The sequence below is a fragment of the Aotus nancymaae genome, unplaced genomic scaffold (assembly GCF_030222135.1).
Source record: "Aotus nancymaae isolate 86718 unplaced genomic scaffold, 86718_ANA_hifiasm-v0.15.2.pri h1tg000028l, whole genome shotgun sequence".
Lineage (NCBI taxonomy): Eukaryota > Metazoa > Chordata > Mammalia > Primates > Aotidae > Aotus > Aotus nancymaae.
The window spans coordinates 34,540,157-34,556,566 of NW_026988441.1; the positions used below are offsets into that span (position 1 = coordinate 34,540,157).

Below are 16,410 nucleotides of genomic sequence, written 5' to 3' on the forward strand. Positions count from 1 at the left end.
TGGGCTGAGGGGGGAGGGAAGGAGGTGGGGCTTTTCCCAGCCAATCGCCGGGCGCGCCCTCGTTGCCGCTCTATGCCGCTCCGCCCCGGCTCGCTGGTCCCAGAAGGCGCCGGGTTTCCCAAGATGGCGGCGGACGTGTCCGTTACTCACCGGGCCCCGCTGAGCCCGGAGTCTGGGGCCGAGGTCGTAGCTGGGGATGCTGCGGAGCGCCGGGCGCCCGAAGAAGAGCTACCGCCCCTAGATCCAGAAGAGATCCGGAAACGCCTGGAACACACCGAGCGCCAGTTCCGTAACCGCCGCAAGATACTGATCCGGGGCCTCCCGGGGGACGTGACCAACCAGGTATGGGGGGGGCGGTGTGGGATCGTGGCGGGAAATACCACGGTGCGCGTGCGCGGGGGTGAAGTGGGCGACACCAACACTGAAGTGCGCGGGGGTCGTTGACCGGGGCGTCCAAGCAGCCGATCCACGCGGGATCGGGAGAGACCAAGAGCGGGATGTGGGGGGGGCGGTGATGAAAGGGGAAACTGTGATGTGAGGGAGGGCGTTGCTAGGGGCGACCACAGGCTTGGGCGACACCAAGTGATGGAAGGGGGCGGGGAATGGAAGGGGGCAGACAGCTTTGGCCTTGTTGGGGAATTGTGAATGGGCCAGTACATTGGGCCACCTTTGCCCCCTGCTTGGATGGTGCTTTTCTGCACCCATTCTAGCACAGGGTGGCGGGACCTCAAATCTAGAAGTTTCAGGACTACTGAGAGTATGCCCCTTCATATCACGCGTGTATTCACTGCTCTCAGATAAATCCGGAAGTTACAGCAGTCTCTGGGTCTCGGCCCCCAAAACCTCAGGATTAATTTGGGAAAATGGGGTCTCCTGTCACCAGCCTACAGACCTACAGGAAGGAAGTGAGGCCTGTGTTCTGTGGAGCCCCTCGTGGCTAATCTTCCTGCTTGGAGTGCCTTTTTCATGGGGCCAGCATGGGGCAGCGTTTCCCATTGCTCTTTGGACCCAGGGAAACGGCATCTATACTGCCCTGCCCTACGGCAGTGAAGTAGCTTCTCGCTTCCTGCTGCTGAGATTCCCTGCTCTCTGGGCCATCAGCACACCTGCCACTGGCCCTCCCTGCCCATTGGTGGGCATGTGGCTAGTGGGACCCCAGGATTTTGGGAGGGGCTGAATTTGGGGACAGATGGGGCAGGCATCATTAAGGATGGTCAGGTTTCTTTCTGGGTCTTCCTCCCAGTGTCTACAGTCTCTCAGCTGGGAACACATTTTGTTTCTCCTGCAAGATGCACAGTGTGTCTGGCCCCAGCACTTTGCCTTCAAAGCTGGCTTGAGAGGATGGGCACGGTGGCTCATGCCTTTAATCCCAGCACTTTGAGAGGCTGAGGCAAGTGGCCCTCTGGAGCCCAAGGGTTTGAGACTAGCCTGGGTAGCATAGTGAAACCCCTACTCTACAAAAAATTTAAAAAATTAGCCAGGCATGGTAGTGTGTGCTTGTAGTCCCAGCTACTCAGGAGGCTGAGGTGGGAGGATTGCTTGAGCCTAGGAGGTTGAGGCTGCAGTGTGCTATGTTCGTGCCACTGCACTTTAGCCTAGGCAATAGAACAAGACCCTATCTGTAAAAAAAAGGAAGAAAACTAAATGAGCTGGCTTGCAAGAGCAAAGCCTTGTCAGCAGGAGGAAATTGGGAGGCATGTGCATCCACACAATGTGGAGCTAAGTATGTGGGCTCTATAGTCAGGTACCCGTGGGCGGCATCCGGCCGCTGTGCTGCCCCCACTGTGCTGCCCAAATGCAGGGCTCCAGCAGGTCTCTTCACTTGGCCTAGCCTCAGTTTTCTCATGTACAAAATGACTTTGTTAGTATCACTTACACAGTTGTTGGAAACAGTGAATCTTACAAAAGGAGGTTCATGAGGGTTAAATGACTTCCCTAAAGGCATACTCTTGCTTTTCTTTTGAGGCAGTGTCTCTCTTTGTTGCTCAGGCTAGAGCGCAGTGGCGTACTGCAACCTCCGCCTCCCAGGTTCAAGCAATTCTCCCATGTCAGCCTCCCTAGTAGCTAGGATTACAGGTGTGTGCCACCATGCCTGGCTAATTTTTGTATTTTTATTTTTAATTAATTAATTAATTATTTTGAGATAAGAGTCTTGCTCTGTCCCAGGCTGGAGTGCAGTGGCGCCATTCGGCTCACTGCAACCTCCGCCTCCCAGGTTCAAGGTATTCTCCTGCCTCAGCCTCCTGAGTAGGTGCTAATTTTTATATTTTTTTCACTTTTTTTTCTTTTTATTTTAGAAAAAAAATAGCTCCCGATCAGGAGTTGTAGTCGGCACCGCTGCTGGCAGAGGCAGGACACTAACCACCTGCATAATTTTTATATTTTTATTAGAGATGGGGTTTCACCATGTTGGCCAGGCTGGTGTTGAACTCTGACCTCTTGATCCACCCCCGCCCCCTGGCCTCCCAAAGTGCTGGGATTATAGGCATGAGTGACCACGCCCGGCCTAATTTTTGTATTTTTAGTAGAGACCGGGTTTCATCATGTTGGCCAGGGTGGTCTCGAACTCCTGACCTCAGGTGATCTACCTGCCTCAGCCTCCCAAAGTGCTGAGATTACAGGCATAAGCCAGCTAAAGGAATTCCCTCTAAGAGCATGTTGTACTGGGTAATAGCACACTCTGTAGCCAGGTTCTGAATCCCAGCTCTGCCAGGTATGGGCAGAATGACCTTGGCCAAATTATTACATTGAGCCTCAATTTCCTCATTGGTAAAATGGGGGGTGGTAATTGACCTGCCTTCAGAGCTGGTGGCAGCTATGAAGGCAGCGCTGGGTTGCCCTCTTCCATCTCTAGTAACTGTCTTTTCTCTTCTGTTTCCACAGGAAGTGCATGACCTGCTCCGTGCCTATGAACTCAAGTACTGTTTTGTGGACAAATATAAAGGGACAGGTTTGTGGGGCCATGGGGTGGGCCAGGGCAGGGGTGACTGTCCCTGAAGATGGAGGGCCCTGGCCCGGTGTCTGCTGCCCTGAACTGTCGACATTGCTGCAGGCCCAGTATTGCCCCCCAGTCCAGCATGGCTGGTTGCCCCATCTGCCTGTCATCCTGGGTGCCTGTCTTGGGACAGCCTTCATGTTCTCCTGGAGAACATTGGGCTGATTCTTTTCCTACTCCACTTGCTTGGCATTGAATGAATAATTAACAACGCTTGGCCTTGGGCTCATTCTCTTCCTGTCCCTCTTGGCTCAGCCAGTCACCCAGTTACCTCCACCTGTATAGTCTTTTTTTTGAGACAGAGTCTCACTCTGTCGCCCAGGCTGGAATGCAGTGGCACAATCTCAGCTCACTGCATCCTCTGCCTCCTGGGTTCAAGCCATTCTCCTGCCTCAGCCTGCTGAATAGCTGGGATTACAGGTGTGTACGACCATACCCAGCTAATTGTATTTTTAGTAGAGATGGGGTTTCACCATGTTGGCCAGGCCGGTTTCGAACTCCTGACCTCAAGTGATCCGCCCGCCTTGGCCTCCCAAAGTGCTGGGATTACAGGGATGAGCCAGCATGCTCGGCCCTGTGTGGTCTTTTTTAAATGCTCTATTCCTTTGGCTTCCACCTGGGCCGTGCCCCTCCATCTCTGCCTAAATGGCTGCCTTCCCCTGACCACCATGATTTCATGTTGCTACTTGTTCTCTCCCAGGTAGCAAGCTCCAGTCTTACTGCCAGTCTGATCAAACCTACTCCTAACCTTGATCATTCTTTTCTTCTCAGAATCTGAGGCTCCTCCTCACGCTGCCTTGGGAGGATGTGCTTCAGCCTTGCCATCGTCTTCTTGGGTGCCCATGAGGTTCTGGGCCGTTCACTCTGCCACTGTTCTTTGCTGTCCTCTCTTCTATCCAGGCTGCACCCACGTGGGGTTGGGCAGCTCCCCGTTATAGCACTGAGCAGGCTGGGCTGTTGTTGCTGGCCCGCCCACCTGCCTCCTCTACGGAGTGGTCAGCTGCATGAGAATGGGGACAGGTCTTGTCAGCCGTGGTTCCCCCAAGTGGGAGGCCCTCAGTGCCTCAGTGGGTGTCTGTGTCCGCCAGGCATTGTGCCAGGCGTTAGACCTCCCAGGGCCTTTGCTTGCAGCCTGTAACATGTGTGGGAAAGAGCGAAGGGCAGGTGTCCCTCAGAGACCTACCTGGCAGGCTAGGGTAGTGATTAAAATCTTGGGCCCTGAAGGCAAAAAGACCTCGAGTTTGAATCCTGGTCTGTGGCTGTGGGCAAGTGATTTACCCTTCCTTGGGCTCAGTTTTCTCACCAACAAAGTAAGCATGACCGTAATGTGTCTCCTAACATGACCTGCCTGAGTTGGCCATGGAACCAAATACATTAAAATGCCTAAAAGGCCGGGCACAGTGGCTAATGCCTGTAATCCCAGCACTTTGGGAGGCCAAGGCAGGTGGATCATGAGGTCAAGAGATCGAGACCATTCTGGCCAACATGGTGAAACCTCATTTCTACTAAAAATACAAAAAAAAAAAAAAAATTAGCTGGGCGTGGTGGCGCACGCCTGTAGTCCCAGCTGCTCGGAAGGCTGAGGCAGCAGAATTGTGTGATCCCGGGAGGTGGAAGTTGCAGTGACCTGAGATTGTGTCATTGCATTCCAGTCTGGAGACAGAGTGAGACTCTGTCTCAAAAAAAAAAGCCTAAAACACTGGGATTCCAGCACATAGTAGTAGGCACTTGGTAAACAGTGGCAGGGTCAACAAGTCAAATGTTTGCTGAGCACCTAGTATGCTCTGGCACCAGGGATCCAGATGTCGAGTGACACTTTTGTTCGCATAGTCTTTCAACATGTATTTATTGAGCACTTACTATGTGCCAGGTGCAGGGGACATAGATCTGAACCAGACAGAGACAGTCTGTTCTTGGGAGGAGGATGTTATTCAAACAACTGCAAATATGAAGGTGAAATGGTCCTTTGGGACCAAAAGCTACAGGGCACAGTGGGGGCACAAAGCTGGGATCTGACACAGGAGCAGTCCGGGTAGGCTTTATGGGAGAAGTGACATTTGAGGTCTGATCTGTGGATGGGTACAGGTTAACAGGTGAGGAGGTGGAGCTCAGTGTTCCACGCTCAGGGAACAGCAGCTACAAAGGCCTCTCTGGAGCTTGCCTGGCGTGGTCGGGGGAGCAATGGTGAGATGAGGGGAGGTCAGCGAGCCCATGTAGGCTGCCCTGCACCCTGCAGCTAGAAGCCACCAGATAGGTGTGGAGTGATTGGGTTATCGTTTTGAAAAAAGCTTCCTGCAGCTGCTGGGTGGATCGCAAATCCACGGCAGCAGGTGGCCTCAGGGTTGAGGGGCACTGGTGGCCTGGAAAGGTGGCAGGGGTGAGCAGTTTGTAGAGTGGGGCTCTGGAGCCTGGAGCCTGGCTGCCTGGGTTCAAGTCCAGGCTCCCCTACTCAGGCACAGGGGTGCTGCTCTGGGTCCGTTTCCTTGCTGTCAAAATGTTGGTTGTGATGATTAAGTTATATCCATTTGACAGATGAGGAAACTGATACCCCCAAAGCCACCTGGGGCTTGGGGCTTAACTCCAGGCTCCAATGAGCATGGGCTTAACCACCGCCCTTGATATCACCTGAGTGATCCATGGCATTCTTAGGACAGAGCCAGGCCCACAGTTGGTGGGTGCTGCTGTGGGTGCAGGTGGATGCAGGGCTGGGAGAGGGAGCAGGCTTCGTGGAGTCCAGAGTCAGTGGCAGGCTCACTTGCCTGTGTGAGTCACCAAGGCTGGCACCTGTTCAGATCACAGGTACCCGAGATGCCCAGCATTTGCAGGTCCCACCTGGTTTGGAGGGTGGCGGGTGGAGGGGCAGGCCTTTGGGGCTCCACTGACCTGGAGCTGCTCTCCTCCCACCGCAGCCTTTGTGACCCTGCTGAATGGGGAGCAGGCCGAGGCCGCCATCCGCGCTTTTCACCAGAGCCGCCTGCGGGAGCGCGAGCTGTCGGTGCAACTGCAGCCCACGGATGCCCTGCTGTGCGTGGCCAACCTGCCCCCCAGCTTCACGCAGCAGCAGTTTGAGGAGCTGGTGCGGCCCTTCGGCAGCCTGGAGCGCTGCTTCCTGGTCTACAGTGAGCGCACCGGCCACTCCAAGGGCTACGGCTTTGCTGAGTACATGAAGAAGGACTCAGCCGCCCGCGCCAAGTCGGACCTGCTAGGCAAGCCGCTGGGCCCGCGCACCCTCTACGTGCACTGGACGGATGCCGGGCAGCTGACGCCTGCCCTTCTCCACTCCCGCTGCCTCTGTGTGGACCACCTGCCACCTGGCTTCAACGATGTGGACGCTCTGCGCCGGGCGCTGTCGGCTGTCCACACCCCCACCTTCTGCCAGGTGAGCTCTGTGGAAAGCACTGGGGAGCAGGCACCAGGCCGGAGCACTGGAAGGAGTCATCTGCTTTTTCTTTTTCTTTTTTTTTTTTTGAGATAGAATCTCACTTTGTTGCCCAGGCTGGAGTGCAGTGATGCAATCTCATTTCACTGCAACCTCTGCCTCCTGGGTTAAAGCAATTCTCCTGCCTCAGTCTCCCGAGTAGCTGGGATTACAGGTGCCCGCCACCACACCTGGCTGATTTTTATATTTTTAGTAGAGATGGGATTTTGCCATGTTGGCCAGGCTAGTCTTGAACTCCTGACCTCAGGTGATCCACCTGCCTTGGCCTTCCAAAGTGCAGGGATTATAGGCGTAAGCCACTGCACCCAGCTTCATCTGCCTTTCCTAATCTCCTAGATCCTTTTGCAGTAAGGCACTGGTGACATCATACAGCTTTGAATGAGGTTCTTGCTAGAGAGGCCACGTGGTGCAGTTGATGAGAGTCCTGGGATTTGTTTTTGGTTTGTTTGTTTGTTTGTTTTTGAGACAGAGTCTTGTTCTGTCGCCCAGACTGGAGTGCAGTGGCGTGATCTCGGCTCACCGCAACCTCCACCTCCCGGCTTCAAGCGATTCTCCTGCCTCGGCCTCCTGAGTAGCTGGGATTACAGGCACGTGCCACCATACCTGGCTAATTTTTGTATTTTTAGTAGAGATGGGGTTTCACCATGTTGGTCAGTCTGGACTCGAACTCCTGACCTTGTGATCCACCCGCCTTGGCCTCCCAAAGTGTTGGGATTACAGGCATGAGCCCTGTGCCCGGCCACTTGTTTTGTTTTTTGAGACACAGTCTTGTTCTGTCGCCCAAGATGGCATGCAGTGGCCCAATCCTGGCTAACTGCAACCTCTGCTTCCCGGGTTCAAGTGATTCTTCTGCCTCAGCCTCCTGAGTAGCTGGGATTACAGGTGCCAGCCACCATGCCCAGCTAATTTTTGAATTTTTTGTAGAGACAGCGTTTTGCCTTGTTGACCAGGCTGGTCTTAAACTCCTGACCTCAGGTGATCCGCCTGCCTTGGCCTCGCAAAGTGCTGGGATTACAGGCGTGAGCCACTGTGCCTGGCCAAGGGATTTGAATCCCTGTGCAACCTCCGGCCTTACTGTCCCTCTGTCAGATGCAGAGGAGGTCACCCTTGTAACTGTGGATCTCAAGGCTTGCTCACCAGTCACCTCCTCATTCACTAGTACCCTCATCAGACCTCCCATGGGGTCCCTGACCCAGGCCAGGCATTGAGGAGGTTGCAGAGGAGCCCACAGTCTATTTGAGCCTTGAAGTCAGAGACTGAGTCTTCACCAGATCCCAGCCCTGCCCTCTAGCTCAGGTCAGTCACTGGTTCTCTGATCTGCAGTTTCCCTTCTCCGTAAGCAGGGACTCAGTACTTGCACAATGGGTTGGCAAAACAGTCCCTCGTTCATTCAGGCCGCACATGCCAGACACTTCTGTGTGTGTGCCTCGCCCTGAGACAGGCGCAGTGGGGCAAGAATAGGCCAGACTCACTCTGTAAGAGCCCCCAAAAGGTCTTGATCCCCAGAGATCCCAAAGGGGTCATTCCTCCAGCATGTGCTGTGGATTCTGAGTATGTAACCTTCAGTTGCTTCATCCTATGTCAACCCTGAGAGGCAGGTAGCTCATTTCTCATTTTCAGGTGAGGATACCAAGGCACAGAGGGGTCAAGTAACTTGCCCAGGGTTTAATAGACAGGGTCTGGCAGAGCTGGGATCTGAATGCTGCAGCCTAGCTCCAGAGCCTGGGCCAGCCAAGAGAAGGCCAGTGTAGAGGCTTAGAAGGGATAGTCCTGGCTGGTCAGAGTGACTCAATGCCTGTAACACCAACACTTTGGGAGGTTGAGGTGGACGATCCCTTGAGCTCAGGAGTTCGAGACCAGCCTGGGCAATATGGTAAAATCCTGTCTGTACAAAAATTATTCAGATGTGATGGCACACCTGTGGTCCCAGCTACCCAGGAGGCTGAGGTGGGAGGATCGCTTGATCCTGGAAGTCCAAGGCTGCAGTGAGTCGTACCACAGCACCATGGCACTACAGCCTGGGCAACAGAGCTAGGCCTCCATCTCAAAGAAAAAGAGAGACCTGGGCTCAGACCCTCACCTCTGTGGCTTTGAGTGGGTCCCTCTCGTGTAAGTGGGGTATTGGTGCCCCATTTAAACTAGGTATCTGTTGGGAGCCTGAGGCAGGAGGATCGCTTGAGACCAGGAGTTCAAGACTAGCCTGGGTGAGATAGTGGGACCCCATCTCTATATTTAAAAAACGTAACAGGCTGGGTGTGGTGGCTCATGCCTGTAATCCCAGCACTTTGGGAGGCCATGGTGGGTGGCCCACTTGAGATCAGGGGTTTAAGGTCAGCCTGGCCAACATGGTGATACCCTGTTTCTACTAAAAATACAAAAAAATTAGCTGCATGTGGTGACGCAGGCCTGTAATCCCAGCTACTCTGGAGGCTGAGGCAGGAGAATAGCTTGAACCTGAGAGGCAGAGTTTGCAGTGATCCAAGATTGCGCCACTACACTCTAGCTTGGGAGACAGAGTGAGACTCCATCTCAAGAAAAGAAAAAAAGGCCAGGAGTGGTGGCTCACACCTATAATCCCAGCACTTTGGGAGGCCAAGGCGGGTAAATCACCTAAGAATAAGAGTTGGAGACTAGCCTGACCAACATGGTGAAACCCTGTCCCAAAAAATAAATAAATAAATCAACAAGAAGAAAAACAGCAGGGCGCGGTGGTCAAAAAACTCGAGACCAGCCTGGCTAACATGAACCCCATCTCTACTAAAATAAAAAATAAAAAAAAAAGTAGCCAGGTATGGTGGTGTACGCCTGTAATCCCCGCTACCAAGAGGCTGAGGCACGAGAATCACTTGAACCCAGGAGGTGGTGGTTACAGTGAGTCCTTCGCATCACTGCCCTCCAGCTTGGGTGACAGTGCTAAACTTTGTCTCAAAAAAAAAAAAATGGATATGATTATGGGAGATCCATGCCTAGATCTTGGCACAGAGCATGGGCAGAGGTGAAGGGGTGCTCCCTATACCTTCCCTACCCCTTGCTGATTATCTTTTTTTTTTTTTTTTTTGAGACAGAGTCTCACTCTGTCGACCACACTGGAGTGCAGTGGCTCGATCTCGGCTCACTGCAACCTCCGCCTCCCGGATTCAAGTGATTCCCCTGCCTCAGCTTCCCGAGTAGCTGGGACTACAGGCGCATGCCACCACACCTAGCTAATTTTTTGTATTTTTAGTAGAGACAGGGTTTCACCATACTAGTCAGGATGGTCTCAATCGCCTGACCTCCTGATTCGCCCGCCTTGGCTTCCCAAAGTGATGGGATTAGAGGCATGAGTCACCTCGCCTGGCCTTCTTTTTTTTTTTTTTTTTAAGCAACAGGGTCTTGCTCTGTCCTTGGAGTGCAGTGGCTCAATCATAGCTCGCTATAACCCTGAATTCCTGGGCTTAAGCAGTACTCCCGCCCCAGCTGGATCTGTAGCCCGGCGCCACCTCATCCAGCTGTAGCACTGTTTCTTGGGACAGCCATCACCACCACACTGATATGGCCGGTCCCATGAAGGCCATCAGTCTGACCTTGTCTGATCCCAGCTCTAGACTGTGGCCTGGACAAGGGTCTATCCGTCTCTGAGTCCCAGTTTTCTCTCCTACAAAGTAGGGGTGCTGACAGTGCCTGCCCTTTTTCTTTTTTTTTTTTTGAGATGGAGTCTCTGTTGCCTAGGCTGGAGTGCAGCGGTGTGATCTCGGCTTGCTGCAACCTCCGCCTCCTGAGTTCAAGTGATTCTCCTGCCTCAGCCTCCCAAGGAGCTGGGATTACAGGCATGCACTACCACACCCGGCTAATTTTTTATTTTTAGTAGAGATGGGGTTTCGCCACGTTGGTCAGGCTGGTCTTGAACTCCGACCTCAAATGACCTGCCCACCTTGGCCTCCCAAAGTGCTGGGATTACAGACAGCCTGGAACCCAAGCTCGGAAGCCACCTGCTTCAGTCACAGGCTGGGCTTCTCCCCTCCCGGCCCCAGCCACAGCGTCCTTGGCCTGAGGCTGGTCGTCGGGCGGCACCCCAAAGCCACGTGCCTCTTCCCGCACTTTGCACCTTGGTGTACTCTGAAGTCCCAAGTCCCTCTGTGGCCTTGGCTTTGGTGGTGAGGTGGCTCCCAGCTCTGCCCTCCGTCCAGCTGCGTGGCCTTGGGTGCGCTGACCTCTCTGTGCCTCATTCGCCTTCTCTGAGAAATGGGTATGATGCAGCCTCCCAGGGTCGTTGGGAAGATCAGATGAGCTGATGCAGGAACGAGGGACAGGACAGAGCCTGGCGTGGAGTTCACCCCCCACATCTCGTTACAGTTGTCACTTCCTGGGGTGGTGCAGTCACTGCTGCCCAGGTGCTCGTGACCGTCTGCCTTCCCCCCGCAGCTGGCGTGCGGCCAGGACGGGCAGCTGAAGGGCTTTGCGGTGCTGGAGTATGAAACGGCTGAGATGGCGGAGGAGGCGCAGCAGCGGGCGGACGGCCTGGCCCTGGGGGGCAGCCACCTTCGAGTCTCCTTCTGCGCCCCTGGGCCCCCCGGCCGCAGCATGCTGGCCGCGCTCATCGCTGCCCAGGCCACGGTGAGCGTGTGTGGGTAGGAGTGGCAGTGGGGATGGGCACCCCGTGGGGATGTGAGGGCCCCAGCGGCGCGCTGAGCTGGTTCTGCCCCTTCCTGCAGGCCCTCAATCGGGGGAAGGGGCTCCTCCCTGAGCCCAACATCCTGCAGCTGCTCAACAACCTGGGCCCGTCCGCCTCCCTCCAGCTGCTGCTCAACCCCCTGCTCCACGGCAGCACGGGGGGGAAGCAGGGTAAGTCGGGGCTGGGCAGGGGCCCAGTGTGCAGAACACGGGCTTCAGCCCTGTCCCTGGCACTCCCCAATACTGCTCATCTCGGCCCCAGTGACTGAAGCCCCAGGAGTAGGGCTGAGGGGGAGAGTGGAGTCGTGGGGGGAGCTGCTGCTGTCCACAGCTGGAGGCCAGGACCAGGGCCACACAGCAGCCTGCAGTGAGGTGGGTGCTGGCGAGAGGGGGCCACCCTTTACCGGAGTAGCCACTGCCCGTTCTAGGCCCTTCCTTTGGGCAAGTCCACTGCCCACCCCACCCATGCCTCAGAGCGTCAGTTTCCTGCCCTATCAATGGGTTCATCAGAGCTATGTGTCATGAGGCAGGAGGGAGGACACAGGCACCCCTGCCCATGCCCCTGTGTCTCCCTCCAGGCCTCCTGGGTGCCCCCCCTGCCATGCCGCTGCTCAATGGACCAGCCCTGTCCACAGCGCTGTTGCAACTTGCCCTGCAGACCCAGAGCCAGAAGGTAACACACGTGTCCCCCTCACCCACTGCTCCACAGCCCCTCCACACTCTTTGCAACACAGCTGGCGTGATCGGTGGAGTGGGGGGGACCTCTGGCTGTGCCCTGGGGGCCCAGAACCAGGGTGAGGCTGACTCCCCCCAGCCCCTGCCTTTTCCACCCACATCCCCAAACCCTCCGGCAATCGCTCATGACAGGGTTTGCCTTCTTTCCCTCCATTCTGGAGAGGGCCCCTGGCCTTGGTGCCTGGGGTGGGGTCAGAGGACCTGGACACGCCCATTTACAGCCTGTAACTAGGTGTGGGCCGGGAGAGCCGCTTTAGGGCACTGGGTTGTAAATAGACTCTGCTTGGAAGCTCCCCTGTGGAAGAGCCACCTGGAGAAGAAAGTCCAGGCCCACCCCCTCAGTGCGCACGCATGCACACACACACACGTCACATACACACACAACAGGTATACACAGACTCACAAAGATGCTATACACACACAGAGACATAGACACACAAAGACATGTAGACGCAGACACACACAGAGACGCAAGACAGATTCACAGACACATAGAAACAAAGACAGATCTACACACACAGACACACACACAGATCCACAAACAGACACTCATGCTCCGCCTTGTCTGGTGTCTGGATTCTATAAGTCAGTAGCATTGGTGTGTCTGTGTCTGGTGGTAACTGACAGTATATGAGCCTGTGGGTCTGGCCTTCTGTGACTAAAAGTGGCTGAAATCCTGTGTGGCTGTCCCACTCCATATGGCTGCAGTTGATACTGTGCTGTGATCATCAGCCAGGGTGCTGGGGCCGGATGCTCAGGAGACCCTCGGTCACCATGGCTGATGGGATGAGTGATGGGGGTGGAGGGTGGTGGGCAGTGGGGAACCCCATGCCTGTCTGCCCAGCACTGGCTGTGCCCTGGAGTCCGGGTGTGTCTGCCAAGACTCTGGGCCACACCTGTCTGCTTCCCTGGGCCACCCTGTCCCCATCTGCAGCTATCTGTGCTCTGTCCCTAGAAGCCTGGCATCCTGGGAGACTCACCCCTGGGCGCCCTCCAATCTGGGGCCCAGCCGGCCAACCCCCTCCTTGGGGAGCTGCCTCCAGGTAATGCAGACCCCGCCCACAGTGTCCCCTACACCCTTCCCCTTCCTTCCCTGCTATGTGGCCTTGGGCGAGTGATCCAACCTTGTGGGTCCCAGCGCCTTGGTCCCGTCAGTTGGGTGTCCCCCACCCCAGGCCCAGGCATGAGCTCTGTTCAGTGGCCAGCATGGATTTGTCCCTTGAGCACTGGGCCCTGGTCCAGGTGGGAGCTGGAGAGCCCTAGGGAGAGGGGTCCTGTGTGCCTGGGACCCTGAAATCCTCCTTCCCTCCCTAGGAGGGGGCCTGCCCCCGGAGCTGCCACCCCGGCGAGGGAAGCCACCACCCCTGCTGCCATCCGTGCTTGGCCCTGCTGGGGGTGACCGGGAGTCCCTGGGCCTGGGTCCCCCAGCGGCCCGGCTCACTCCTCCCCCTGCCCCCGTGGGGCTCCGAGGCTCTGGCCTCAGAGGCCTCCAGAAAGACAGTGTGCCTCTGCCGACACCCCCTGGGGTAAGGCCCTGCCCTGCGCGCGGCACCACACAAGCCTCTTGTTCCTCAGGGACCCCTCTCCTGGGGGCCTTCTCGAATCCAGCCCTCCCGCTGCAGGTCTCACTGCTGGGGGAGCCCCCCAAGGACTACCGGATTCCCCTGAATCCCTACCTGAACCTACACAGCCTGCTCCCGGCCAGCAACATGGCGGGTAAGGAGGTCCGGGGCTGGGGAGGCGCTGGGAGAAGCCGCCACCCAGCTGAGGGCCCCCCACCTAACCCCCCAGCCCCCGGAGGTGGCAGCAGCAGCAGCAGCAAAGCCTTCCAGCTCAAGTCCCGCCTGCTCAGCCCCCTCAGCAGCACCCGCCTGCCCCCTGAACCAGGGCTCTCTGACAGCTGCGGCTTCGACTACCCCTCGGTGAGTGCCTGGCTGTGGCTCTCTGTCCCCTGAGGCCAAATCATTTTCCAAATTGATATTTTTCTACAACTGACTGGGCTAGGCCACATGCTAGAGAAGCAGCAGGGAACGTGCCGGATACGGTCTCTTTTCTTTTTAGAGACAGGGTCTCCCTCTGTTGCCTGGGCTGGAGGGGAGTGGTGTGATGATAGCTCACTGCAGCCTCAACCTCCTGGGCTCAAGCAGTCCTCGCACCCCAGCCTCCCAAGGAGCTGGGACCACAGGCATGCACCACCATGCCCAGCTAATTTTTTAATTTTTGGTAGAGACGGAATCTCACTGTGTTGTCCAGGCTGGTCTCAAACTACTGACCTCAAGTGAGCTGCCCGCCTCAGCCTCCCAAAGTGCTGGGATTACAGGCGAGAGCCACCGCGCCCAGCCTCATGCCCTTAGTTTCCCATTTCTGCACATCAGCCCCTGCTTCCTGTCCATTCCCAAGACCTGGAGGATCTTTCATCTCAGTCTGTCTGTCATCCTGCATCTGTTTGTCAATCTTTCTCTTCTGAGAGGCCATAGTGTCTCTCCCCAGATATAGGGCTTGCCCTTTCTTTCCTTCTCTCCCACCTTTGATTCCTGTCTGTACCCCTGGGGATTTGGTCCTTCTATGATGCCAACCTCCTTCGCAGGTCAGAAATTGCAAACTGGCCACCCACATGCCACCTGGGTTATGTTTGGTTCCTGCTGGGTTTCAAACAAATAACCAAAATTAATGCCACCACAGGAAAACCACAAGAATCCACACAGCTCGAATTACCATCTTGCCTGGAAAACTCCAAACACCTAGGCCCATGGGGGGTACCCCCCTGTACAGCAGCCATCCCTGGCTAGAGCCAAGCTGCATCCAGTCCCAAATTTGCCCCCTCCTAGTCCCAGAGTGGTATCTCCCTGACAGCTCTGCATGGAGTTCAGCCAGGGTGAGGCTGGGACATACCCCAACCCAATGTGCTTCTCCCGCTTTCATTCAGGACATGGGACCTCGGCGGCTCTTCTCCCACCCACGGGAACCAGCCCTTGGGCCTCATGGACCCAGTCGACACAAGGTAAGGACCATCCTGGTATGGCATGTGTAGCAATCAGCTTTTACTGCATGACAAGCCAGCTGTTCCATGACTTAGTAGCCTAGAAGAGCAGACCTTGTATTTTGTGTGTTCTTTGTGGGTTATTTTGAGACAGGATCTCACTGTGTTGCCCAGACTGGAGTGCAGTGGTTCCATCGTAGCTCACTGTGGCCTCAGACTCCTCTCAAGCGATCCTCTCACCTCAGCCTCCTGAGTAGCTGGGGCCATAGAGACTCACCACCATGATGACTAATCTTTGTGCTTTTTGTGGAGATGAAGTCTCCCTATGTTGCCCAGGCTGGTCTGGACCTCCTAGGATCACATGAGCCACCATGCCATGCCAGGCGTTGTATTACTTCTTGCTACTCTGCAGGGCAGTGGGCGGTCCCCTCCACTCTCCCGGGCCTCAGTGAGCTACGCGGCCTCACATATTTGGCATCCATAGGCTGCACAGTGTCTCTGTGCCCATTCGTGCAGTGTTGATCCCTGGGTTCCTGGAGGAGGAAGAGGAGGCGGGCACCCACATGCCAGCTCTCTTCACTCCTATTAGCCAAAGCTAGTCTTTGCAGAGCCCAGAATCATTTGGGAGGATCCTGTGCAAAGGGCTGGGCCCTACAGTTGTCTGCTTCACTCCACCGACCCTTGTTCTGCAGATGTCCCCCCCGCCCAGTGGCTTCAGCGAACGGAGCAGTGGTGGGAGTGGCGGGGGGCCCCTGTCTCACTTCTATTCAGGCTCGCCCACTTCCTACTTCACCAGCGGCCTGCAGGCTGGCCTCAAGCAGAGCCACCTTAGCAAGGTGAGGAGCCTCTCTGGCTGAGCAGGGCCCCCTGGGACAGCCAGGATTTGGGGGTGCCTGCTACCGGGGCTCTGTGACCCTCAGTGCCCAGGCCAAAGCTGGGGTGGTGGCAGGGGTTGGTCTTGCTCAGGGTAGAGTAGAAACAGCCTGTCGTCCTCCATCCACCCCTGTGCATCAAGCACCCAGCACTGCCAGCCTTCCAGGCTTTCTGGTACTTCCTCCCTCTACAGCCCGGGCTGTGGGTGCTATTGGCCCCATTTGACAGATGAGAAAACTGAGGCTCAGATAAAATGGAGCAACAGCCCCAGGTCTCATAGCTAGAAAGTAGCAGAAGCAAAATTTGAACCCGAAACCCCTTGAACCCCTCGCTTTTCCTTGGGCAGAGGGTTGCTTCCTCCGGCCCCCAGGGAGTGACCTGTCCCCTCTCTCTCCATTTCTCCCAGGCAATCGGCTCTTCCCCGATGGGCTCCGGAGAAGGGCTTCTGGGCCTCGGCCCTGGGCCTAATGGTCACAGCCACCTGCTGAAGGTACGGGCAAGGGGTGGGGACATGCAGGGCTGGGGAGCCCCAGCCTCCCAGCAGCCCCTGACCCACCCTGCCCTGCCCTCTGTCTCCAGACCCCACTGGGTGGCCAGAAACGCAGCTTTGCCCACCTGCTGCCCTCCCCTGAGCCCAGCCCAGAAGGCAGCTACGTGGGCCAGCACTCCCAGGGCCTCGGCGGCCACTACGCAGACTCCTACCTGAAGCGGAAGAGGATTTTCTAAGTGGCTGGTGCC

The 16,410-nt window shown here is 56.2% G+C and overlaps 1 protein-coding gene across 2 annotated transcripts; it reads left to right on the forward strand.

The window, feature by feature from the left end:
• Positions 1 to 101: 101 nt before the first annotated feature.
• On the forward strand, positions 102 to 16,398 carry RAVER1 (ribonucleoprotein, PTB binding 1). Of its 2 annotated transcripts, XM_064381884.1 has the most exons (14): positions 102 to 342; positions 2,884 to 2,950; positions 5,905 to 6,374; positions 10,836 to 11,027; positions 11,126 to 11,255; positions 11,663 to 11,757; positions 12,775 to 12,862; positions 13,134 to 13,345; positions 13,442 to 13,535; positions 13,611 to 13,741; positions 14,746 to 14,820; positions 15,492 to 15,635; positions 16,079 to 16,162; positions 16,252 to 16,398. In XM_064381884.1, exons 1-14 carry the CDS (start codon positions 124 to 126, stop codon positions 16,396 to 16,398), a joined length of 2,148 nt encoding a protein of 715 aa, XP_064237954.1. In that variant the 5' UTR covers positions 102 to 123. The 2 variants fall into 2 exon arrangements, with proteins under 2 accessions (XP_064237954.1, XP_012291683.2); XM_012436260.2 differs by having other exon boundaries at positions 13,442 to 13,741.
• The last annotated feature ends 12 nt before the right edge of the window (positions 16,399 to 16,410 follow it).